The 26,042-nt window shown below is 39.2% G+C and overlaps 1 protein-coding gene across 1 annotated transcript; it reads right to left on the minus strand.

Annotated features, from left to right (window-relative positions):
• Positions 1-924: 924 nt before the first annotated feature.
• Positions 925-25,614, minus strand: Pttg1ip2 (PTTG1IP family member 2). The gene is made up of 5 exons (XM_076913176.1): positions 25,381-25,614; positions 17,957-18,003; positions 7,131-7,224; positions 5,717-5,810; positions 925-1,021 (listed from the first exon to the last, which is right to left on the minus strand). Exons 1-5 carry the CDS (start codon positions 25,526-25,528, stop codon positions 925-927), a joined length of 480 nt encoding a protein of 159 aa, XP_076769291.1. The 5' UTR covers positions 25,529-25,614.
• Positions 25,615-26,042: the final 428 nt, after the last annotated feature.

Consider the following 26,042-nt stretch of genomic DNA (forward strand, 5'->3'; position numbering starts at 1 on the left):
TGTCTTGTCCACTATTTATCAGTAATATGCTATGGAAAAAGAAAATAAATTCACCTTTTAAAATACTTTTTATAAAATTCAATAAAAGCATTAAAGTTTTAACCTTTAAAACATTAACCATAAAATGTACACAAATGTCATAACTACACTAAGGACTTGTGTGCTGTGATTTTAATGTAACTGCTCTTTAATATTTATGGGCCACAAAATATAAGATGTCATTAGCCTGGGTGGAAATTTGACAGAAAGAAAGGGCTAAATGTTTGAGGAAAGCACAAGGTGAGTTGTTCTCAGTGACAGACAATCCACAGACACTCAGTGACTCTAAGCCAGGAAATCATCTGGATACATTTTCTAGGAAAACAGTGTGGGCCAGAAAGCGTGCTCTCTCTCTCTCTCTCCCACTCCCTTTGTGAGACGCACTGTGCTAAAACCACATTGTATGAGCGCCATATTTTCCTCCTCCACAGGCCAGAAGCTTGTTTATTTTCTGTCTTGTATAAACAAAGGTCACCAGCCAGGGAAGCCACACTTTGAGTCCTCTGTAACGGAGCAACTGAAGGACAACTTGAAGAACCCAGAGAAGATTTGGACATCCCTAGAGTACTCGGGGAGATGAAGGGAAATGACAACAAGGATTCCTTCAGACAAAGGTCTCCTTGAGTTCCCTCAGTTAAGTGAGAAAGAAGAAAAAAGGGAAGTAATTAAATCCCCAGGTGAATAGAAAAATTTTAATACTTCACATTCCAATGTTCCCAATTATTATTACAATTACTATTTCACAAATCCCAGTCTAACTATTGAGCATATAGAAGTGTATTTCAAAATGGGGATAAAATCTGCTGTCATGTTTCCCACATGAACGTTAACGCTGTGGTCTACACAGGAAGAACATGACTTCTAGCTGACGGTCACAGACAAAGCCTAGGGGAACCTATGGAAAGGATAAAAGCACTTGCCAGTAGCATTCCTGTTGTAACCAGGAAGTTGTCCACCTCTTGCATAATAAAAGGCCATCTGCCTGTTAAAAAGGATGGTGAATATACAGTAAGTTTAAGAATAGTTATAGTTGAAATTATCTTAATTCATTATATACAGTATAGTTACATGTTAGCATCTTTGTTTTATTAACTTCAAGTCTTTCATCTACTCATCAGGAGAATTAGTTCATTTTATTAAGGAAAATACAGCTGAATTAAATGGAATTCCATCTAAAAATCAATTAACAATGAAACCAACAGTTGCTTCTTTACTCATCTCTGTCCCACATAAAGGAAAAGTATTGGTCTTTTCATAATTATATCTCTGGTGACAGAGCCATATAGCTCATAACAAATAATTATCTTGACAGATGCATTCAAAAAACATCAATTATATTAAATAACTATATTTTATTAATATTTAAAACATTTAAATTCCTTTAACTTTATATGCTAACAAAATTATATCAAATAAAATAACAAACATTTTTAAAATAAAGACTGATGTTTCTATAAGAATCTCTTTTCAAGCCAGGCGGTGGTGGCGCACGCCTTTAATCCCAGCACTTGGGAGGCAGAGGCAGGCGGATTTCTGAGTTCGAGGCCAGCCTGGTCTACAGAGTGAGTTCCAGGTCAGCCAAGGCTATACAGAGAAACCCTGTTTTGAAAAACAAAAAAAAAAAAAAAAAAAAAAAAAAAAAAATCTCTTTTCAGTGCTGTGACTTGAACCCGAGGCCCTATGCATGCTAGACAGATGCTTTTCCACTGCACCACACATCCAGTGGTGCACTAAAACCTAAGAAGGATGATTGGATTATCAAGAACATCTCCTTGATAGAATAAAATCCTCTTGTAAGTCCTGTGCCCACTCAGTTAACAAAGGTAGAGAATGTTCATATAAAAAATTTAAAATGAAGATGGACAACTAAGTTAAAACAGAACTAAATACAATTGTTAGAGCGTGTTTACAAATCTTTCTTTTAAACTGTCAATAAAAGAAGCTTCAGCAATGGGTTTTGCTAAGGCCTCTACTTTTAATTGGTGTCATTTGCTATTTTGTTCATAATAACTACACAACAAAATAATGACATAATACACCATAATATTTTCTAAAATATAAAATATAGTCTCTTGCCATGCAAGTACTGTACTCCATTAGTTCTCCTCTCTTAGTTGTTTTGTTGTTGTTTGAGAGGAAAAGAATATGAACACCTTACTCTGTCTTGTACTAATATGTTAATAAGGAAAGGACATAAAACCCTGATACCAGAAAAAATATAACTTTCTAGACAAAGATGCAAAACAAGCAAACTGTATATATATGTATATATTACATATATTTAAATATATATTTAATATTACACATTAAAAATATATATTAATTTTTAAAAGATTTGTAAACATGCTCTAACAATTATATATGTACATATATATATTTTTTACATGCAGATAAGCCTATCTATGTGCATCTATTTATCTTTGATTCTACCTATTTTATCTACGGGCTCTTCTTATAAAAAGCATACAATCTGACAAAGGAAACACTTATACCAGGCTATAAAAAGGAGGGAGAAGGAAAAAGACAAATTGGTAAGCGACTATGAACTATATGATTACTTTTCTTTATTTTATTTTATTTTATTTTATTTTTTTCCCAGCAGAGTCTTTTTATTTATTTACATTTCAGATTTCCCCATTCCCGCCCCCAGAGACTAACCCCTATCCCATCTCCCCTCCTCCTGCTTCTATGAGGGTATGCCCCCACCCACCCACCCATTCTCACCTCCCCACCCTCAAATTCCCCCACACTGGGGCATCCAGCCTTCACAGGACCAAGGATCTCCTCTCCTACTAGTGCCCAACAAGGCCATACTCCCTTACATATATAGCTGAAGCCATGAGGCCCTCCCTATGTGCTCCCAGGCTGGTGGTTTAGACCCTGGGGAGCTCTGGTTGGTTGGTATTGTTGCTCTCCACATGGGGCCACAAACCCCTTCAGCTCTTTCAGTCTTCTCTCTAACTCCTCCTTTGGGAACCCCTTGATCAGCTCAATGGTTAGCTGTGAACATCCACCTCTGCATATGTCAGGCTCTGTATATGTCAGGCTCCAGCAGACCTCTAAGGAGACAGCTATATCAGGCTCCTGTCCACATGCACTTCCTGACATCCACATCAGCTTCTGCCTTTGGTGACTGCACAAGGGATGGATACCCAGGTAGGGCAGTCTCTGGATGGCCCCTCCTTCAGTTTCTGTTCTACACTTTGTCTCCATATTTGCTCCCATGAGTATTTTGTTACTCCTTTTAAGAAGGACAGAAGCATCCACACTCTGATCTTTCTTCTTCATGAGCTTCATGTGGTCTGTGAGTTGTATCTTGGGTACTGTAAGCTTCTGGGCTAATATCCACATATCAGTGAATGAACGCCATTCTGTGCTAATATCCACATATCAGTGAATGAACACCATTCTGTGTGTTCTTTTGTGATTGGGTTACCTCACTCAGGATCATATTTTTCAGTTCCATCCATTTGCCTAAGAATGTCATGAATTCATTGTTTTTAATAGCTGAGTAATACTCCATTGTGTAAATGTAGCACATTTTCTGTATTCGTTCCTCTGTTGAAGGACATCTGGGTTGTTTCCAGCTTCTGGCTATTATACATAAGGCTGCTATGAACATAGTGGAGCATGTGTCCTTGTTATATGTTGGAGCATCTTTTGAATATATGCCCAAGAGTGATATAGCTGGATCCTCAGATAATACTATGTCCAATTTTCTGAGGAACTGCCAGACTGATTTCCAGAATGGTTGTATCAGCTTGCAATCCCACCAACAATGGAGGAGTGTGCCTCTTTCTCCACATCCTTGCCAGCATCTGCTATCACCTGAATTTTTGATCTTAGCCATTCTGACTGACGTGAGGTGGGATCTCGGGGTTGTTTTAATTTGCATTTCCCTGATGACTAAGGATGTTGAACATTTCTTTAAGTGTTTCTCAGCCATTTGAGTTCCCTCAGTTGAGAATTTTTTGTTTAGCTCTGTACCCCATTTTTAATAGGGTTATTTGATTATCTGGAGTCTAATTTCTTGAGTTTTTTGTATATGTTAGATCTTAGCCCTCTATCATATGTAGGGTTGGAAACCATCTTTTCCCAATATGTTGGTTGCTATTTTGTCAAACTCTGCAACTCCCATTTGGAAAAAGACACTATATTCTACAGGAAAGGAAAAGGGAGGTTCTAAAAAGAAGACAGAAAATCAAAATATTCTCTTCCTTAGGTTATGAAGAGAAACTTTTTGTGAATTGCAGTAAGGTGTTGATAAAAACACGACTGAGGACTACTGGATACATGGAAGGGGGAAGCAGGGTAAGGGAGACAGAGGAAAGGGACCGAAGAGTAAGAACAAAGTGTAATAACATATACTTATAAAAACGTCATAGTGAATAATTATGTGTACGCCAACTTAATTAAAAACTCAGAATAGGATGTCAGCAAAGTTGCAGAAGAGCAACTGTAGGAAAAATATTTTATGAAATATAAAGTTGAATAGTTAGAATAAAAAATACTTTTTTTGTTTGTTTGTTTCTTAAGACAGGGTCTCTCTAGGTAGTCCTGGCTATCCTGAAACTTGCTCTGTAGATCAGGTTTGGCCTCGAAAACACAGAGATCCACTTGCACTTCTCAAGTGCTGGGATCAAAAATATTGAAAATCCAAGGGGGGTGGGTAAAACTCCTGGAAACACAAGGATAGACTAAGAAAGACATCGTGTGTATGTGAAGCAAGCTAATAATGGTATGAATGTAAGAAACGAGTGTGAAGAAAGAGAATTCCATTTACATGGCCATTGATAATTCTCCTTGAAGAAACATGGACTGGTGGCATAAAATTATATTTTCTACTTCCACTTTGAATTTTTATAGAATATTTATACAGTTGTATGTTTTAGTCTCTTGAATAGTTAAAGGTTTTAGACTTAAATGTGAGTATTCCGGGATGTAATTAAAGACACAAAATCTAAACTTACATCTACATAAAGTCAAATGAATGAGAAAGCTTACAGAACTGGAGATCTCAAGGAAAAAAATGGAGAAATGACAATAAGTATAAGGAACCAAAGAATTTTTGAGGCACAATCTCTCTATGTGAGAGATCTCATTCATCCCACCGACTTTCCAGTCCTCCCAGGTCCAACATCCCAGCCTTGTGGGCTCCCAACTCCTCCCCGAAGAATAAAAAGAAGGGGGAGGAGGAGAAAGAGGAAGAAGAGGGGCAGGAGGGGAGGAGGAGAAAGGGTAGAAGAAAGAGAAGGGGCAGGAGGAAAAGAGGAGGAGAGGGGGGAGGAGGAATAGAAGAAGAAAAGAAGGAAGAAGAGGAGGAGGAGAAGGAGGAGAAGGAGGGAGAGAAAAACAAATCCAATTTGTGTTGCCCAGATACTCAATCACTGGAGCATGGTCAAATTCCACGAGTCCTTCCCTACCTACATCCCCACCAGAAGCTGTCAGCTGTGGAGAGCTACACTTCAGCATCCTTACCACACTTTTTAAGAGTTCTCTTTGATGGATTCCTGTCTAGGCTGTTACTATTTTGGGGGTGGGAAATGAGGTGAGGGGTTGTAGGGGTTATCACAGAAGCCTTCTACATCCCTCTTAGACACTTCCTGTTAACTATCTTAGGGTTTTTTTTAATGCTATCATCTTTGAGTGAGTTCTTAGGAAGAATAAAATGACATACTCTTGCATATAAAAGTAATAGACGAGGCAATACCAGACAAATGCTATTATTAACACTACAATCAGTATCAGCATCACGAGTCCAAACAGGTCAACTGAAATTGAAGAAAAGAGACATATTTTAGTGGCAGATCAAAATTTTTCTTATTTTTTTTAACTTTTCTAGTTTTGTGCAATTTTGATTCTTGGTTATACATTTTCAGATCATTGTTGAACATAAGACTACAATAACACGTACAGTATGTTCTTAAAAAACAACCATTAAGACAGAAATCACTGCTGTGAAATTCATCTAGATTTTAGAAGAGGTAAACAAATCATTGCATCATTTTTCTCTCTTCATTTTGCCTTCAATTTAATTTTTGGTACTTTCTCAACAGGTGAGGTAGCATGTGCCTCAGATTGCTGTGGAGGTGCATGGAGACAACACGGGTTGGCTTATTGTATAAGTGCTTGACTTTTTATGATTAGAAACAGCCCACACCTGCTGGGAAAGCAGATTTCTAAGTCTGGTGAGCCCAACCACCCTTCAGACTAGATAATTAATTAGCCTGGTGTACTGTGAAAGGAAATAGAAAGGAAAACATTAAATAGAAGATCAGAGTTTCTGTTCAGACTGAATGAAAAGTTTTTCTTTACAAGGTGCAAATACACATGGTTTAAGCAGATCTATAGAACCTGAAGCAAACAGGGATTCAGGGAAAAAATTACATATTTTCACTTCAATTGAGAAAAAATACTAGACAACTGGTTGATAGAATTTTCTCATAAAGGTAACGTTCTTTTGGAAAGTCACCTGTTTTAGGTTCTCTGGAAATTTCATTTAAAAATATTATGACATTTTTTCTTCCTTATTAACTATCAAATAATGTGGTCAAATTTGATATTACAAATGTAAAGATTCTTTTTGGTAAATGATATTTGCTGTCTTAAGGAGTCACTATTCTTAGTGATAATTCTCCATATAGACTTCATTTGCTGAGGAAATAGATTACAGTAACACCACTGGACTCACTACATGTGCATTTCAGAACTAGCATGCACACACACAAACACATACATACACACACACTTGTGCACACATACACACATACACTCTGTCAGAGTTCCTACAGCATTAGAACACAAACACCCCTTAACTAGGTTATAAATATAATAAAACAGACATTTCTACAAATGAATCTAAACTATCAAGTATTATGGCAAGAGCTCTACCTGACTCAACTTACATCAGCACCGCCTGGCACAATCAATGAGCTTAGATCAGAGGGCAAGAGTGAAGTAGAGCCCTGGACTAGAGGATTTGGCCAAATTCCCTAGCAGATCTAGTCCTTTACAATCCTTTAAGTGTAACAAAGTTCTACTATTTGCAAGTCCATTGAAATGAAGTCACAACAATTTAAAGGAGAACTCACCATTACAGTTTGCCCAAAATATAGAATTGAATTTACAGTCAGAATATGGAAAACAGTACTTTTTGCAAACCCTTTCTTCTCGGCACCAAATACACTGTATATGAAAAATAAAAATAAAAGCAGTGTCAACGTGTAATAACATCTACAGCACGTTTTCTGAACTAGTGTAATACATAATCAATCAACACCCGCCATTCTCATCACTGTTTTGGTTATGGTAGACGCCATTGGTGGTCTGTGGATAGCCTTTTCAGACTGCTGTTCTCAAACCTTAGTATCAGTGAATGCTGGCTGCCAAAGGAAAAAACTCCCCTTGGGAATGTTTCCCCTGGGGTGGCCAGCTTGCTCTTGAGGTTGGTATCTCTCATGGGCCAGTAACTGACTAGTATGGAGTTCCAAACAGTGACCCTTTGCTTTTATTTAAAGGACAATTCTGGTATGTGATTTTTCCCCCAACAGGTAACCCACCAGTCAGGGAAAATGTAGATGCAGAGACCTTAGCCTTTCCTAGCTCTTGTCCCTTATCTTCTTGGAATCCATTTTTCATGGGATTTTTGCTATACCTCAGTCACACCGATGTCTGCCACACTGAAATTCCTTTCTCTGATGCCACATTTGGAGGACTCAACCCACAACCTATGTCAGGAAGTAGTGTTGAGAACTGCTTGAGATAGGATTTAAAATGTCTCTAATGCCTTTCTGAAGATGCTTCTCTGAAGCATCTACTCTGTCTTCTGAGGGAGCCTTCCTATGTGACATATGGTTCTGGTAGTGCTGTCAATCAGTCTTAAGTCAGTTCCCTACACCTGCTCACTGATGATCAGGAAGACTGAACTCGAAGCCCTTGAAAATGTAAGGCACAAAGAAGACAACCACTCTGTGAGACAAGACCAGAGCCTGGAAGAGGTAGTAGACAAAATGTCAAGAGTAGAGCTGGAGAGATCGTTCATCCATCAAGAGGAACTGTTATTCTTTCAGAAGGTCTGGATTTCAATTCCCAGTATCAAATCAGGTGGCTTACAACCAACCACCTGTGACTCCAGTTCTAGTGGACCTAACTCCCTCTTCTGGCCTATGAAGGATCCAGGCATGCATGTCGTATACATATTTGCAATCAAACACTTAAACACATAAAATAAAAATAAAACTTTTTTTTAATGTCAAGACTGATAAACTGGCTGTCACATAGGGCTTAGCCTGTGACAGGCAGTGTTCTAAGTCTTTCATACGCGTGAATTCATTTTGTTCTCATGGAAATACTGTAAGCTAGTGGTTATATAGGTGAGGACAGTGAGGCACAGAACAAGCCACTGACTTGCACAATATGATCACACAGCTAGTTAAGATGGCAGCCAGAGGCTTGACTAGTAAACCATTATGGGGATGACCCTAAATACACTTGCAGCATTCCTTGCTGCAGAATCCCAAAACTGGCAAAGGTAATGACTCACCCAGTGTAAAGAATCCCCTTAGGCACTGCCTGAGAACAGGAGTTTTATCACAGACCAGCTTTGTTCCATACTTGCAGAGATCGAAGGTCAAGTTCAAGCTGGTAAAGCAAATCTAAGACTGATGTCACTTGGGACACTGAGCCTGTTTCCTTAGGCTATGGTTTAAAGACAGGAACTATAAAGGCAAGGTCTAGGCTCAATGAAAAAGGCCTATAGCCAGCCTTAGCTGTTAGATCTCAGAGCTCCTCAAAGTCAAGCTTGTGGAATATGGCAGAGTTTTAAGAGAGAGACTTTGACAGAATAAATGTGAACTAACTTGTTATCTGAGTGCTAAGCTGATTGAACCCACAAGTAAACTAAAGTAGCTCACTCCTCAAATGAGACACCCCTCTTATGTCTCCTCTCTCTTTCTCTCTCTCTCTTTCTTCTTCTTCTTCTTCTTCTTCTTCTTCTTCTTCTTCTTCTTCTTCTTCTTCTTCTTCTTCTTCTTCTTCTCTCTTCTCTCTCCTCTCTCCTCTCTACTCTCTTCTCTCTTCTTTCTTCTCTCTCCTCTCCTCTCTTCTCTCTTTTCCTCTCTTCTCTCTTTTCTCCCCTCTTTTCCCCTCTTCTCCCCTCTTTTCTTCCCTCTTCTCTCCCCTCTTCTCTCCTCTTCTCCCCTCCTTTCCCCTCTCCCCTCCCCTCCCCTCTCTTCTTCTTCTTCTTCTTCTTCTTCTTCTTCTTCTTCTTCTTCTTCTTCTTCTTCTTCTTCTTCCTCTCTCTCTCTCTCTCTCTCTCTCTCTCTCTCTCTCTCTCTCTCTCTCTCCCTCCCCCTCTCTCTCTGGAAAATGGATATCCACATATTTGGTGACCAAAGAACTCATGGCTTGACTTGAGAAACTCAAGATGAGAGCATAGCATACACTCGGTTTGTTATAACACCACTAACCACTACCTTTTTCTCTGAACAGGAATTTCAGCTACTGTTATCTTGACTTTGCTTCTGTGTTGATTAGTGGGTTCTGGGGAGTTGGTTTTGTTGATAGTATAGCTGACTTGATGGAGTATGGAACATAAAGAGTCACATCTAATCCCAGAATTTGTTCATGTCTCTATGAGAGTCTAGACCTGGGGCTGGGAGCAGAGCTCACAGTGACTGTGGGTCAATGTAATTTTTAGTGAGAACTGGTAGCATTATTTTGCCAGGGATAATTTTTAATAATATAGGGGGGAGGGTAAAATGAAATATGTATCCCAAGCAGGCAGAGCCTAACAGGCGGCAGAGGGAAGCAGGGTTTTATTGTTGTTGTTGTTTTATTTTGTTTTTTTTTTTTTAATGTTTGACTATCTTGTGTTTTCTCTTCTGATAATCAGTCCTTGTGGGCATCTTCAATCAATGCTATGTGGCTTTAAAGTTGTCAGTCAGTTCCTTTCTTACAACTAGGGTGACAAACACTCCAGGTAGTCTGTCCAGTCTACAGTGCTGGTTTGATTATAAAACTGAGAGAGGAGCAATTAGAACTTCCTCTGGAGTTACAGACACTGTGAGTGATCAGCTAGCAGAGAGCCTCTCCCTTGCTTGTTAAGAGAGTGCCCATTACTGTGGAAGAAAATGAGGTCAACATCCTGATTGTTGTGGCTGGGAGCTGAAAGCAAGGAGAGAAACTGGAGTGTGACCTCCTCTGAGATTCAGCTGAGCATGAAGCCGTGCATACCCAATTTTGTAAAGGAGTGAATCCCCCCCTTCTATTAACTTACTTTGCATTGAGTTTCTACCACTTACTACAGAAAAAGATAGGATACCTTAACTCCGGTAACTGTGTCTAAAAAGTCTTCAAAGCATGGAACTTCACATTCATTGCCCAGAGGAACAGAATAATATACTGAGCATCCCTAAATTGGCAATGTATAATTTAAGACAAATTACATGGTATTTTCCTTGTAGCTAAGAAGGGTGAACCATGTAACTATGAGAACTTTTCAACCTCAACCTCTTAATATGTGACAACTGAGAAGCCAGTTAAAGGCTTTAGGTGATACATATTGCTCCACAAGAAAACTGAAATCTTTATTTTGAAGTAGAAACCATTTTAATAACTAGCTATAGATATAGAAATTGCTGTTTTATATGAAATGTCATTAAAATAAAAATACAGGAAGGAGAGGCATATAATGATTAATGAGTCATTAGCATTGTATTTAAAAGACCTGATATTAATGCTACCAGACATAGAAAATGAGTGTTAGGAGACAAAGAACAAAAGAAGGTTTCTAATACAAATGCCAGATGTACCAGAGATTACACAGATCATCAGAGCATTGTTTCTGCTTCCTGGAAGGCACAGTGTGCACAAATTTACCATTTGTTTATCTCTGAATCTATTAAACATTTATCTCTGAATGGATGAATGTCATAACATCAAAATGATCAATATTGAAAATGTGATAGTTAACAAGAGAAAGTACTCACTTCGATTCAGAATAACTGGATAAGATTTTTTAAGAAATATGGGAAATAGGTCTTGAGGAACAAATGCATGGAGAGGAGGGAGACAGGCAGAAGTCACAGCAGAACAGTAAGACAAAGACCATGATGGAAAGGTGAAAATCTATCATGGTAGGTTTTCATAATGGCATTCAGAAAGATGATCTCTTGTGGTGGGTCGTGATGGCTTGTGATGGTCAAACTAAGGAGTTTATATATTTTGTTTTATTTGACAACAGAGACTGAATTGGGTTACTTGGAATTCAAAGGTGACTTCATTAAAAACATAAATATAATGATAAAGCATGAGAAGAGACTGAAGGTGTGGGGCTAGGGTGGGAGATACAGTAGCAATTTGAAAGGTCTAGGATTGCATCATTTGAAAGGAAAAAAAATGGACAGATGTTTTATGGAGGCACGAAAAACTTTTTTTTTTTTTTTTTTTTTTTTTTTTTTTTTTTTTTGGTTTTTCGAGACAGGGTTTCTCTGTGTAGCCCTGGCTGTCCTGGAACTCACTCTGTAGACCAGGCTGGCCTCGAACTCAGAAATCCGCCTGCCTCTGCCTCCCAAGTGCTGGGATTAAAGGCGTGCGCCACCACCGCCCGGCGAGTCAAAAACTTTTAAGATTAGAATTCTTGAGGGATGGTGCCAGGAATAAATAAGGAAGTTTTTTAAAAAATTAGCTCCTTTGGGAAGACAAAATGATAAATTTAGTTAGAGATATTTTAAAGTTTGAGGTGATTAAAACAGATACCAAGAAGGAAATGTCAGTCAAGCAACAGAGAGCATGACTAGTAGAGTTCTGGGAGGTGAGATGGTTTCTAGTTAGAAGCCATGACTGCAGGTAAGAGAGCACACGATGACAGTTATGCAGCAGAAGAGTGTTCTTCTTGCAGTGGATGGAAATAAACCCAGAGACCCACAACTGGGCACTGTGCAGAGGCTGAGAGACTTTGGAGTGCTCTGTCCTAAATGGGATGTATTTATGTCCAACCCCTCGAGGTTCAGAAGTCTATGCAGAGGAGCCAGCAGAAAGATTGTAAGGTCTGGAGGTGGTGAGTGACCCCAAGGAAACAGTGTTCCAGATGCAACGTGGCTGGGCACATACGAACTCAGAGACAGTGACAGCTTGTGTAAGACCTGCACAAGTTCAACCCAGACAAAATTCTAGCACAAAGATGAAGTAGCCACAAAGTCTGACCCCCTAGTCAAGAACATATTTGTAACGGACATGCTGAGAGGTGGAAAAATCAGGTTCCTTCAATGAATATATTCCTCAATGAGTATGTCAACCATAGTCAAAGATAGGCCTCATAGGCTCAGGAACAGTTGGCCAACAGACAATGTCCTCCATGTTTTATTTTTCTTCTTTAGGGTGTTTTCTTTTGTTTTTTTTCCAGACAGGATTTTTTTGTGTAGCCCTGGATGTCCTAGAACTTGCTCTATACAGCAGGCTGGCCTTGAATTCACAGAGATCCAACTGCTTCAATCTCCTGAGTACTGGGATTAAAGGTGTGTGCTACCACCACCTGGCAGGGTTGTTTTTTTGTGGTTTGTGTTTGTTTTGTTTTTTAATATCTGCTTTTTGTGTTGGTTTGTTCTGGTTTGTTCTGGTTTGTTCTGGTGGGGTCTTTGGTTGTTTGATCTTTTAAGAGAGAAAGAGCATTAAGTTAGATAGGAAGGGAAAACTGTCTTTGAAGAGCTGAGAGAGGGGAAAGAAGAATTTTATCAAAATATGTTGTATAAAAATTTTAATGAAAAACAATGATACTCCACGTTACAAAAACAAAGACAAATCTATTCATTTTTAGAGTGCTCCCATTTAAGAATATGAAATGAAGAATTAGTAAAGAAAGCAGAGGTGTGTGAAGGACGAGGCCCTGGAGAAGGTCAAGATCACCAAAGACTAAGCGTCTTGAAGAGTGCATGCTTGATTTGAAAGGTCATGGCGTTTGGTTCTGGACAGGCTTTTGTAACCTTCAAGTCAGTTTGCTAAAGATGACATGACAATATGTGACAAGCAGTAGTAAAATACATATACTTCCTACTAGAAAGGGAAAAAAGAAGGTTTTAGATTTTTCTGCATTGTATCTGAACTACAGAGGAAGAAACCAAGGCAGAGAAACACACTGCAGTTCTAAGAGATCAGAGAAAAGACAATATCTCTGGGTCTTTAAATGTTTAAAATTGCTCATTTATCTTATTATCATGTATATATACACATGAGTACACACATTATGGTGTGCTTGTGGAGGACAGAGGACAGACAGCTTGCAGGAATCAGTTGTGAGTTGTGGGGTTCTACCTCAGGTCATTAAGCTTTGTGGTAAGCACTGTTACCCACCAAGTCATCTCACCAGCCCTGATTCAGAGTTTGAACCATGGCTAGAGGCACAGACTAAGAGATAAACCTTGAAATCAAGATAGGTTTCTAGAAGAAAGTTTATAAGAAAAGACATCAATACGGCTCAGAAGAGAAGAGAACATAAGTTGAATGGATGGCTTTAAACATCTCAAGAAAAAGCATCATCCATAAGAAGGGTCCTACCAAGAGCATGGAAAGTGTCAGGAATACTTGCCATAGAAAACAGTCCAGTATACTGGTTCTTGTTTGCTCACAATTGGGGGGGGGGGCCTTTTGATAGGTGACACATATATGTTCAATGCCATATTTAGAATTATTTATTTATTATATATATATATATGAAAACACCATCCCTGTCTTCAGACACACCAGAAGAGAGCATCAGACCCCATTACAGATGGTTGTAAGCCACCATGTGGTTGCTGGGAATTGAACTCAGGACCTCTGGAAGAGCAATCTGCTGAGCCATCTCTCCCACCCCAATGCCATATTTAGACTTGAATCTACCTTTGCCTATTACATATGCTCTACACACATTTCTATGTGTTCACTCAGAAAAAAAATGAATATTAAAATGACTCTTGGTTCGGTGTGAGTTACAGCATTTGTAAGCATGTTTGACAGTCATATGCTAATGAAACTTTCATGTGAACTACTCAACAAATAAGGTAGATTACAAGTTCCCTTTAGCTTTCTGTAACATTTCTTTCTATCCTGAACAATAATCCTTATCAATATGCAATGAATGAGAAAGACTTGATTTTAGAGAGACTCTATAATGTACTGAGTTGGTTTTTAATACATTGCAAAGTTCTACCTTATAATTCTCAATAGTCAAGAACAAAACTTATAACACTCTCTGACATCATTATTGAGAACTATCATTTCAAAGACTCAACAGTGAAACGCAAAATGTTAAGTGGCAACAGAAGACCAACAAAGAATGCTTAACCTGTTTTAGTTGGCATGGTTTTTGAAGTCTTACTTTTAATGGGTGTGCATATGAATGAGTGTGTACGCATATAAAGGCCAAGATTCCACTTTAGGTGTGGTTCTTTAGGAGGCATCTAACTTAGTTTTGACACGTGATCTCTCATGGGCCCCAGGTTGGCCAATTAGGCAAGGCTAGCTGGCCAGAAAGCCCCAGATTTGCCTGTCTCGGCTTTCAGAACCTTAGAATTATAAATCATGTCATCATGCTCCCCCCCCCATTGGTCCTAAAGATCATAACTCAGTTCCTCATGCTTCACAGAAGCACTTCAGTCACTTTCCCAGCAGCCCAGTCCCAACATTTTATTTTCTATGTGCTGTGTTTGTGAGTAGTGAGTTAGTGGTAAGGTTTTTATGGATTTGTTTTGTGGAAGACTGTTCTCTAATTCTAGAAAGGCTGGTCCTTTGTTATTAGACTACAAGGAAAACATGCAGCCAGAATCTAAAAATTCTCTTTCACCTAAAAAGAATAAACATGGACTCAACCAACCCCAACTATAATGTTCAGGGAAAATTGGATGCTGGTGTGAAGATTTTCTTGAGGTAAGTGAAAGAATGAACATAATAAAGTAGGACAGTCCAAGACGTGCCAAACACCTTTCATCCTGTGTGAGTCCATGGAGAGCTCAGATCGTCTTGGTTGCTTTAGTAATTGCCACTTGGAAACCTGGACTTTTGTGTAGTAAGTGGTTAAAAACCATAAGGGACAGCCACTGTGTTTCTGGTTTCTGAGAATCTCCTTTCCAAAAGACAATATATACTAACTCTACACTGACCATGCATAGTTGTCCTTTCATTGTTTCCTATCAATTGCTGGGATTGGTTTTCATATTATCCTCTAATGTGCATCTCTCCAGATATGTCATAGTGGTTTATGTGTGGAAATGTTTTAAGATAAAATTCTTGTTACAATAGAGAGTGTATTGAATGTAATTTAAGCTTCTTCTAATAGCTCAAGAGCTAACTCAATAGTTATTGAATGCTTTCCATTCCGTAACTGGAAGTGTGTGAGGTGCATTGACACAAAGGTGAGTAAAATACTCTGTCTATGGGGAGCAGAGAACAAAGGAAATGTGACAGCAAAAAAACCCAATGTATATTGTATGAAAGGAAATTTAGAAATACGTAGATACAAGTCCAGATGCAGTATGGCAGAGCTCCAGGAGGTATTAACCCTTCCAGGACAAATGACAAGGCTATGTAATTCTAAATAAAACTGACAGCCACTCTCTAATTTGGTGAGTGAACTTAATACCCAAAGCCTTTTTTTAATCTACAAAATAAAAGATAAAGTCACCTATTAAGATCAAAGGGGTGTGGGAAAATACTGGTATTTTAAGAGTGGTTATGAAGTTCTGGAATTAATACTATTGCCATTCTTAGGAAATACTGCCAACCAAAAGGGAAAATAACAGGTAGTGTTTGGCATCAGGTCGACCTTGGAAAATTTAAGTCTGGAGCTGTCCTACTGAGGGCTTTGATGTAGTGTGTTTGTGCAGTAGTCAGCCAATAATGCATAGCACACAAGCATAGAGAGATCAGAGGACCAGAGTCAAGCAGTGTAAGCACCATCAAACATGAGGGCAAGTATAATAATTAAGTTAGAGTTTTTGCAGCCCCCAAGGATACAGTGGATACAGCTAAAGAGAATATCATTTACTGATGACATCACCAAAGACTAGACCATATTCTCAGCCCTCTAATAAGTCTTCATCATAAAATATTGCTACCAAAAATCCCTACAGAATCTGATCAATCCCTTATGTCTAGTTACAAATCTATAAGAACAGGAGGGGGAGGGAAACAACATAATAAAACCATATTAGTAATGGGGATATGAGCAGCAAAATCCAGCCTATAGGAAGCTCAACAGGGCAGAAACCTATTCTGTAACAAATACATTTCAGTAAAAGAAAAAGAGAGAAGAGAAAGAATATATATAGACTCAAACAGTCTCAGTGTATGTATCAACAAATTACAGCATATGGATCTGATTTAAACAAATTAACTGAGTAATTAGTTAAGTTTTAGATGTGATTATGTATAGACTTAATACTTTAAAGTATCTATTGAAGACATATATAGAAGGTCAAATATTTACAAATAAAATATGATATCCATATAACCACTTGCTTCATCACTGTTGGTTTGGGGTGTTTGTTTTGTTTTTGTATGTTTGTTGCTTTCTTTAAAGTTGTAAGTGAAAACAATAATAAGAAACATTTATTGACCAGAGGGGGCAGCCTTAGTTATGTAGATTGCTGTCTGTATGCAAAAGTCAAGTAAAATATAAGGCTGTCTGTATGCAAAAGTCAAGTAAAATATAAGGCTAGAGTCTGTGATTGGGCAATGAAAAAGGAAGGTGGGGCTAAGAGTTTCAGAGAGCGCGAGAGGACAGAGATGGACAGACAGCGAGGACAGAGAAAAATGGAGAAGAACCCGATCCACGCGTCTTGAAATAGCCACAGGTAGCCATGAACAACATAGAAGTGCAATAGAGTGATGTAGGGCCATCTGTCCAATCTAGGTGGGCAGCTTGTATCGGTATCAGTTGAGTTTTAAGTTCTTTGAGTGGGCATTTTGTGGCTTGAGAATTTACTGTTATAAATCTGACTGATAAAGTACAAGCTTCTAGAGTTTTGATTTTACTGGGTTACAGGGATTTGTGACAGCTAGCCTCAGGGGGCAGAAGGCTGAGAAAGAGCAGTTTGGAGGCAGGCAAACCCCAGGAAACAGAGAAGACAGAGGCTTACAGCTCCCAATGGGGGAGGAGAGACTGCACTGCTGGAGTGCAGCCAGCATTAGTGCGAATTGATTTTTAATAATTACATGCAACATAGTCACACTGAGGCTAAGGAGCAGTGTGTCATTCCTTCTAGTCTTTAGAGTTTAGAAATAGCACAGAAAAACGTTGCCCTATTTCAAAAGCTATATATAGCTTTCCTTTGCTTACAAAATTCTTCCAACATTTTGGTGTGATTTTCCTTTTTTTAATTAATTAATTATTTTCTTTATTAACATCCTAAACGCTGTCCCCCTCCTAGTCCTGCCTTGAAGAGTTCTTCCCATCATTCCCCCCAAAGTTTTTTTTTTTTTTTTCATTTGATGTGTGTGAGTTGACCTGCATGTACACTGTGTGTGCAGTGTCTGAGGAAGCCAGACGAGGATGCCCTGGAACTGGAGTTACAGATGGTTGTGCGCCATGAGCCATCATGTGGATGCTGAAAACTGAACTCAGATCTGCTGCAGGAGTGGTACACGCTCTAAACCACGGAGCCATCTCTCCAGCTTGTGATTTCCCTTTTCAAGCAAAAACCTGTTTTCTTTTTTGATGTCTAATTTTCCAGATGGAAGTACATGTTTGTACTAAATTATTTCTATTATTTATTCTAGACCCACAAAGAACAGTTTACAATAAAGGAACATATCTTCATAGCTGTCATTCATTCTTGCTATAAGAAGTGTAGAAAAAAACTTAGCATATCTTTGAGATGATAACTGTAAATGGGTGAGTTTATAATATTCCCAGAAAATTTTCTTCATAAGAAAATTAACTTACTCTCTTATCTTGAGTACACAATGGACACGTTTGCTTTTGAGCACATTCTACAAGGGAAAAAAAGCATACTAATTAAAACCAAAGCCAATTTATTATTCAGTTTTATGTAAAAGTGCATTTCATTTAGGCATTCTTGTTTCAAGCCATATACATCTGTATGTAAACATTAGCTGTTTGTATTTGCATATACCTAGATACTTTCCCCCATGTTATAGTTTAAATAAGAACAACCTCTATAGACTCGTGTATCTAAATGGTTTGTCTTTAGTGGTGGAACTATTTTGGGAAGGATTAAAAGGGGGTGGCATTGCTGGAGTAGGTGTGGTCGTGTTAATGGAGGTGTATTACTGGGTGTAGGCTCTGAGGTTTAAAAGCCCACTCCAGACCAGTGTCTCTCTCTGCCTCCTGCTTGTGGGTCAGATGTAAGCTCTTAGTTACTGCCCCAGTGCCCATGCCTTCCTGCCTTCCTGCCTTCTGCCATAATTGCCACCACAATGGCCATAGGCTTACCCTCTGAAATACACTCTACACACAACACTTTTTTACCATGCTTTGGCCATGCTGTCTCTTAACAGCAACAGAAAAGTAACTACAACACCCCACCAGTTCAGTTTAATCCTCATATTAGTTGATAAGCAACCTCACAAAAAAAACTCCCCCAAACAATCAAAATAAGCTCACTGCCAGCATTATCAGACATTTAATACGGCATACTTTAAAGCAATTTAGTAACACATGTGTTGTCAAAACAGTTTTGCAAACACACTCCTGGCTAATTAATTAATCTTTTAACTATTACAAAAAATTCAATGCTCCATTCTGTTTTGTCCCAAAACTTAAAAACTTGTCTCAGATGAAGGCTTTTTCTTTTGTAGAAAAGAGAAAATATCAATAACACTTATATTTGGAAGTTCTAGAATAAAACCTGTGAGTTCAATTTTCAAAACTCATTTTGATGGCTTACTTTATTACTCTGATTTCTTCTGAAAGAAAGTTTCTATCTGATACTCTTGTCTTATGATACTGGGAGAATGTCATTCTACCTATTGTTTTGTGGCAGAATTCATAGGCTTTGAAAGAAAAGACTATTTAACTTGAGATTGCTTAATTGGCTGCAGATCTCACCTAGCTGGGAACAAAAAAATCTTACAGTTTAGTTTTCAAATTAAATCCTGTTAACCATCCATTCCTTTCTACCTTCAGAGAATGTTAAATTTTCTGGAGGAACATTAAGACAATGAGAAGACAAAGTAAATAGAAAAGATTACATGGCTTCAAGTAATCCAAGATGCTGCTCCAGGCTTATTTCAAGGGAAATAACTGTTATCTAAACTCCAATAGCTTCCTGAGCTTGTTTTGTTAGCCAATGGCATACTGTGGCATAATTTCAGATTTCAGGAATATTTTGAAGATAACATAGGCATTCCTCTGTACTCTGGACCCATTGTAAACATCTCTTATTATAAATCACACAAAGAAACTAGGGCCAGCAAATTGGGCTCAGTGAGTAAAGGTACGTGCCTTGTCAGCCTGGAGACCTGAGGTCAAGGACACACAGATGTAGAATGACAGTTGACTACACACAGTCTTTCTTTGACTTACACTGGCATGTGTAGATACACATCATACAACAATAATACATTAAATTAGGTGAACTTCTAAACCCTAAGAAACCAAAATTAATGTATTGCATTGAACTAAACACCAGATTTTCTCAGGATTTACCTAGATTTTACACTAATTTCTTGTTTGTGATCCAAGATCTTGTGGGATTCCATATTGCCTTTAGTCATCTGGTATCCTTAATCTGAAACAGGGCTTAGTGTCTGTCCTTGTTTGTCATGACCTTGGCATTTTTGAGGAGGGTTGATCATCATTTTATGGGACACCATTTGTATTTGTAAGTGTGTGTGTGTGTGTGTGTGTGTGTGTAAGGTTCACATACACCAAGGACATGTGACATGTGTGGATCTCAGAGGACAGCCTCTACTGTTGGTCCTCATCTTCCACCTTATTTTGAGGAAAGTCTCTTGCTTACCATGTCATGTGCCAGGTTAATTGGTCATGAGCATCCAGGAATTAACTTCCATCTGTCTTCCATCTTGCCACAGATGGGGATCACAGATGCATGCTACCACATCTGGCTTTACACGGGTTCTATTGATCCTAGTCCCCCTGCTTTCAGTCAGGTGCTTTACCCACTTCACTATCTTCCAGGCCCCAGCCTGGGTTCTGTGTTTATTTCTTCTGGTTCTTTCCTTCCATGAAACCACATTTTTCCTGCTTTCTAGAGCATCGCTTCATCCTAGATTTTGTGGAATGTTGATGGCCACTCTTTCAAGTCCTGGGGCAGTTTCATCTACTCTGCAATATCCATTATGTTGCTGATCCAGCAAATCTCATCTTTTTCCATGAGGGATAAAATTACAAACGTCTAGAAACACCTGACCTCAGTATTTGTGTCTAATTAACTAATTAACTATGTACCAAATCAAAACTTACTTTTTATTGCCATTGCAATAACTAAATTATTCAACAAAGTTACTTAGGGAAGAAATTTTTTTTCAAGAACAGCTAAGAGAAAAAAAAGATAAACAATGTTCCATTTGCTAAATTCCTAGATACTGAGAACCTGAAACTCTGATAGTGCCACTTAAAGGTTAAGGGGCATTCTTAGATCTATAGCTTACTTCTGTAGCTACTCTGGACCATGTGGCACCTAGTATGCTTATGAGCAGCGGTCACAATACGGTAGTCTTGTCTAGAATATAAATATCTTCTATTGTCTGTTGACACTTTCTCAGAATAAAGACCTTTCCCACCCAGACTGAAAGGACTCAAGGAATTATTCACTATAACAACTCCTACCCTCTCTCTTGAGACCTTGGACGTGTGAACTACTAAAAACTTAAAATTCTCTTCAAAGGAAAAGAAAGGTTATAATTTACAACCTCATGTTTTTCATTTAGTATATTCCAAGATTGAATTCCTTCATAGAAGTCTTTTGTTTTCCTCACTAGTATTTTTTATAACACTATGAGGGAATGTTACTCTTAAACTCAGAAGCTAAAATGAGGACAACTGTATACCTGATAGTTCCAGACAGGCCAACAGCAGCCCAAACAACCTGCCAAATGCTCACAGAAAATGGCTTTGTGTTTTCTAGGAAAAAGCAGTTCCAAACTAAGGTTTTTGGGATACAGGGATTCCAGCCAACTCCTACCACAGCATATACAGAGCCATGCTGACAAGGTGTTATTGGCTAACTACCCTGCCTCCATCTTAAGCTTAGAAGCCATCTTATAGTAGAGACAAGCTGGGTTCATCCATGCTTGTAATTAAATCTCTGGTTTTCAAGGATTGGACTATGCCCAATCTGTAACCTTAATTATAAATGGTTCTGTACTGTCTGTTCCAGGAAATGGCAACCATGACTTTGTTTCAAAAGATTATGTTGACCACATGCTGTTATGCCTACCTTATGCCTACCTTGCAGCCATGTTGGTTTCAGATCATTGCCACTAAGTTGTTCTGCTTCTGTTCTGCTTCTGTGACCCTGCCTATTTCCCTATCAAATCCCCCATTTAGAACCCCGCTACCTCTGAGTTATAAAAACCTTGTCTTCCTCATGCCCAATGTTGACCTCTTGAACACCATCTTAGGGAGAGGTACATGAATAAGAAAGCTTGCTTGATTGAATTGCTTGCTTTAATTATATGAGCCATAATGAGCTATGTCATGGTCTTTCTCCTCTTGTCTTTGGGACTAACAGTTATGGCCCTCATAGGCAGAGATGGTGTATAGTATATAGAAGTAGTTACAGATGGCGAGTCATCATTTTTCACTCCCTAAAGAGATTTTTGAGAGCACAGTTCTCAGGGGTGATTTGAGGCAGGGGAATGGGGCAGATAGTTAAATTCAAAAGGCCTTTGCAAAGGCTACAAATTTAGCATATAAAAAGAATAAGTTGGCAAAAATGAAGGCCAGCATAGCCTCTTTCTAATACTCTCCCTACCCTAACTTCTGGAGACCAGGAGACCAAGGCCAACTAGATTAGCATAGGTACAGAGACCCTCTAGACGGCCTGGCTTATTACAATACCAGTACAGTCCCCTGGATGGGATTGAGAAGCTAATGAGACATGAAGCACAGGAAGTTGTGCATAGAACTGCAACAGTATAGCATTTGTAGAAAAACCCACACTATGCAGATGACCCCCCTACAGCATGTGCTAGTTGATATAAACACCCAACTCTTTTCAGCTTTAAGTGCATCTTTTCTTAATGAACTAACTATCCCTGCTTGTGTTGGGAAAAATTCTCTCTACCCCAATGTTGTACTTGATCTGTTGACTTCTCACATAAATGTGTAATTTGTCAGAATATCTTTCTTAAATAGTGCTTTTGCTGTATCAATTTTAAAAACATATTTTAGGTAAATGAGAGTTCATTAGTGTGTCATCATGGCTTGCTGTACTGTATGCCAATATAAAATGCCACCGGCTCTTTTGCTTGATTTTTAACTTGAAATCTCTCTATTTAATGTTAATATTGCTACGCTTGCCTCCTTCAGTAGCATTTGCAAAGAATTTTTTGTTCAATCTCAAAAACAATTTTATTCATGTTTAAACAGGGGCTGGAGAGAGGGTTGGGCAGTTCAGAGCACTAACTGCCCTTCAGAGGCCCTGAGTTTAATTCCCAGCAAACACATGGTGGCTCACAGCAATCTGTAATGGGATCAGATGCTTTCTTCTGGTGTGTCTGAAGACAGCGATAGTGTACTCACATACATAAAATAAATAAATAAATCTTTAAAAAGAAAAATAAGTAAAATAACAAAATAAACCCCAAGGGAGGAAAGCTCTAAATCTCAGTAGCTGCCCAAAGAAAGACAATGGGGGTGGGGGGGAGGAAGACATGCTGTTTGATCCAGCATGGAGGTAAGAGACATGACTGACAAACAGCCTCATGGTGGGAATGGGGGAGGGCTTTAGAGAAAGTGCCAGGGAGTCCAAAGTGTTGGGGAAAGCATATATATATATATATATATATATATATATATATATATAGAGAGAGAGAGAGAGAGAGAGAGAGAGAGAGAGAGAGAGAGAGAGAGACAGAGACAGAGACAGAGACAGAGAGACAGAGACAGAGAGACAGAGAGAGACAGAGAGAGACAGAGAGAAAGTTTGGTAGAAGTGGTCAGAGTTGAGATTCATGGTTGCAGCTGAGTGAGGTACTGCACCAGGTGCAGGTATTCTGGGAAAACAAAATAACAAACTATATCATCTCAGGAAGAGACTAAGCACTTTGTCTATCTCTCTAGCTTGGCTTCCTAGGGATAGCCCCTTGGCCTGATGGATGATCCCCTCAAATGGAATGCTGTGTCTTCATCCAAGCCAGCAATTCCAATCTCTTGACCAAAAATAGTTTTTTTTTTATCTTAACCCATCTTTCCTGCAACTCTAATATGTCTCCCTCTAAAGAAGTAAGCCTAAAATCACTTAGGGACTAGATCAGGTATGCGAGGTTTCCCAAACACTTATGACATCTCTGGCCTCTGGCAGTGAGGGGGTTGTCAAGATGCAGAACTGGTCACTTTTTTGGGAGTGTCTTTTTATATTAAACTGGAAGCCAGTTTATACCTCCAGCTCTCATCATTTCAGTTTAGGTAGTAGAAAGAAATAAAAAGAGTCCAATATTAACTAGATCTCCCCCAAAACATCAAGAGCCTTTAAAAGTGTCTTACTGAGCACTGATGCAGCAGATACTGCTAATAAAATTATCCATGGTCTGAGGTCAGTATTTCTATTTTGGTCAAGCTTCAAGAGTGGCATATATAGCTTGATCATGCTAGCCCTTTTTGCCCTGGGAATACGTTTATTCCTGTCCATCATGTTAAAGCTTGTCTTTAAAACAACAACATGTTGGTGGCCAAAGTACATGGCTTGAACCTGAAAATAGACCCCCCCCCCCAAACAGAGTTATTAATTTAACAGGCTGGCAAGCCAAGGATGGGTAAGATTCTGCACAGAGCCTTACCAACCTAAAACATAAATGCATTATTTTTGATAATGAATATACCTAGATGGGTAAGAAAGACATTCTTGTCAGAAAGGCCTAAGACAGTCTCAGTCTTGTTTATGAAAAAAAAGGGGGGGGGGAGGTGGAGTGTTGGGAGCCGACTTTAGCAGAAAGCAGCTAGATCAACTTTGCAGCCATCTGGAACCATATACCCTGACGAAAGATTTGGTTTTCAATAGCCTACAACAGCTGAAGCACACTCTGATATCCCACATATTTTGTGTTGCTGTTTACTGGCCCCAGCTGCAAGGTGCATGTGGTAGTCACGCCTGCAAGACATGCGGTTCACGTGCTGTCCACGTGCTATCTACGCCATACATGCCTGTAAGGCGCACGTGCTATCCAAGCCTGCAAGGCATTGCGGTGCACGTGCTGTCCACGCTATAGACGCCTGTAAGGCTTACGTCATATCAACACCTGCAAGGCACGTGGTATCCACGCGCCTACAAGGCAAGTGGCAAAAGCCTATAAATAGCTCAGAATTCCCTTCAATAAAGAGACTTGATCAGACGCCCTGTCTTGTCTCCATTCTTCGAGTCTCTTGCCCCAAGAGCCCCTCTCTCTCTCTTGACCAGAGCACTTAGCCCCAAAAGCGTTGAGGCAAAAGTGTTGAGGCAGAATGTGGGCCTCAACAGTGGAGAGCTTTTGGGGCTGCTTGGCAAGAATCTGACATGGGCCAAGGACAAGGAAATGGGCTGTTTGGCAGGACTATGACTTTGGCCAAGGACAAGGAAGTGGGCTTCAGGCAAGGAATCTGACATTAGGCTAGAACAAAGAGGCAATTTCAGGTAGGAATCTAAATCTTAGGCTAGAACAAAGAAGTAATTTCAGGCAGGATTCTAAATTTTAGGCTAGAACAAGGAAGTAGACATCAGGCATGAAACTGACCTTGGGCTAGGACAGGGAAGTAGGCTCAGATATTTTGGTCATCCTGATAAGCCCTTAGAAACAGTGATCATGGGAGTGTTCACAGAACTTTGTTTATTGCCTTGCTTGTTCTTCAACTATTTGTGTTTATTGTCTTGCTTGTTCCTTGACTATTTGCATCTATTGTATTGCTAGTTCCTCAACCTAGAACTGACCTTACTACTTGCATATAATTAAAATGGTATAAAAGCAAAAAGGAGAAGGGGAGATGGGATAGGGGGTTTCTGGGAGGGAAAATGGGGAAAGGGGATGGCATCTGAAATGTAAATAAATAAAATATCCAATAAAAAAGTGTCTTACCACCACCACCAAAAGGCAAGTTTTGAAATGGACAATTGAGCCAGCCAGGATGCTACAACCAAAAAGCCAGTGGGGTACAGCCACAGCCTCTGCCCAGTTTTACAAATTACTCACCCTGTTCGACATATTTTGCTTCGATTTTCCGCTTCCAGTGATAGTGGGTTTTAGTCTTATGGTCAGAGAAGTTGATAATTAGCTGGATGAGAGCTAGGGAGAGGAACAGGGGCAGAAGGATCTGACTCCACCCCCTCAGCCAGCACATAGCTCCTTTCTCCCTCCAGGTACTGGACTAGACAGGACGATCCTGCTCTAGCACCCTGCCCAGCCCCGGGCGCTAGGCCCTCCTGTTCTGACCCTTCCATGCCAGCATAATTAGCAGAACCTTAGAATGCTCTGAGTAGAATGAGAACTTTGAGACCGCGCTCCGGGCGCACACTATTCTCAAGCTCTCCACGTGCAGTTTGTCCACTGGACTTGAATAAGGTCTCTTTCTCTGTTCTCGAAGGTTACTTTGTTTGCTTGTTTGTTTTGTTTTGATTGGATTTGTGTTTCTGATATGTTGTTGGGTTTTGGTTTTTTTTTTTTGTTTTTTTTTTTGTTTTTTTTTTGTTTTTTTTTGTTTTTTTTGATGAAAGGACTAAGCTCTAATTTTCAGTGTCCATAATATATAAAGTAATTGGCTCGGGAGAGCATGCTTCAGATGTAAATGAATCTCTACCGTCTCACCCTGCTCAAGGTGGTACACAGGATGCAACGAAACTCGCTGTCCAAAAACT

Source organism: Arvicanthis niloticus, chromosome 15 (genome assembly GCF_011762505.2).
Source record: "Arvicanthis niloticus isolate mArvNil1 chromosome 15, mArvNil1.pat.X, whole genome shotgun sequence".
In the NCBI taxonomy this organism is placed as follows: domain Eukaryota; kingdom Metazoa; phylum Chordata; class Mammalia; order Rodentia; family Muridae; genus Arvicanthis; species Arvicanthis niloticus.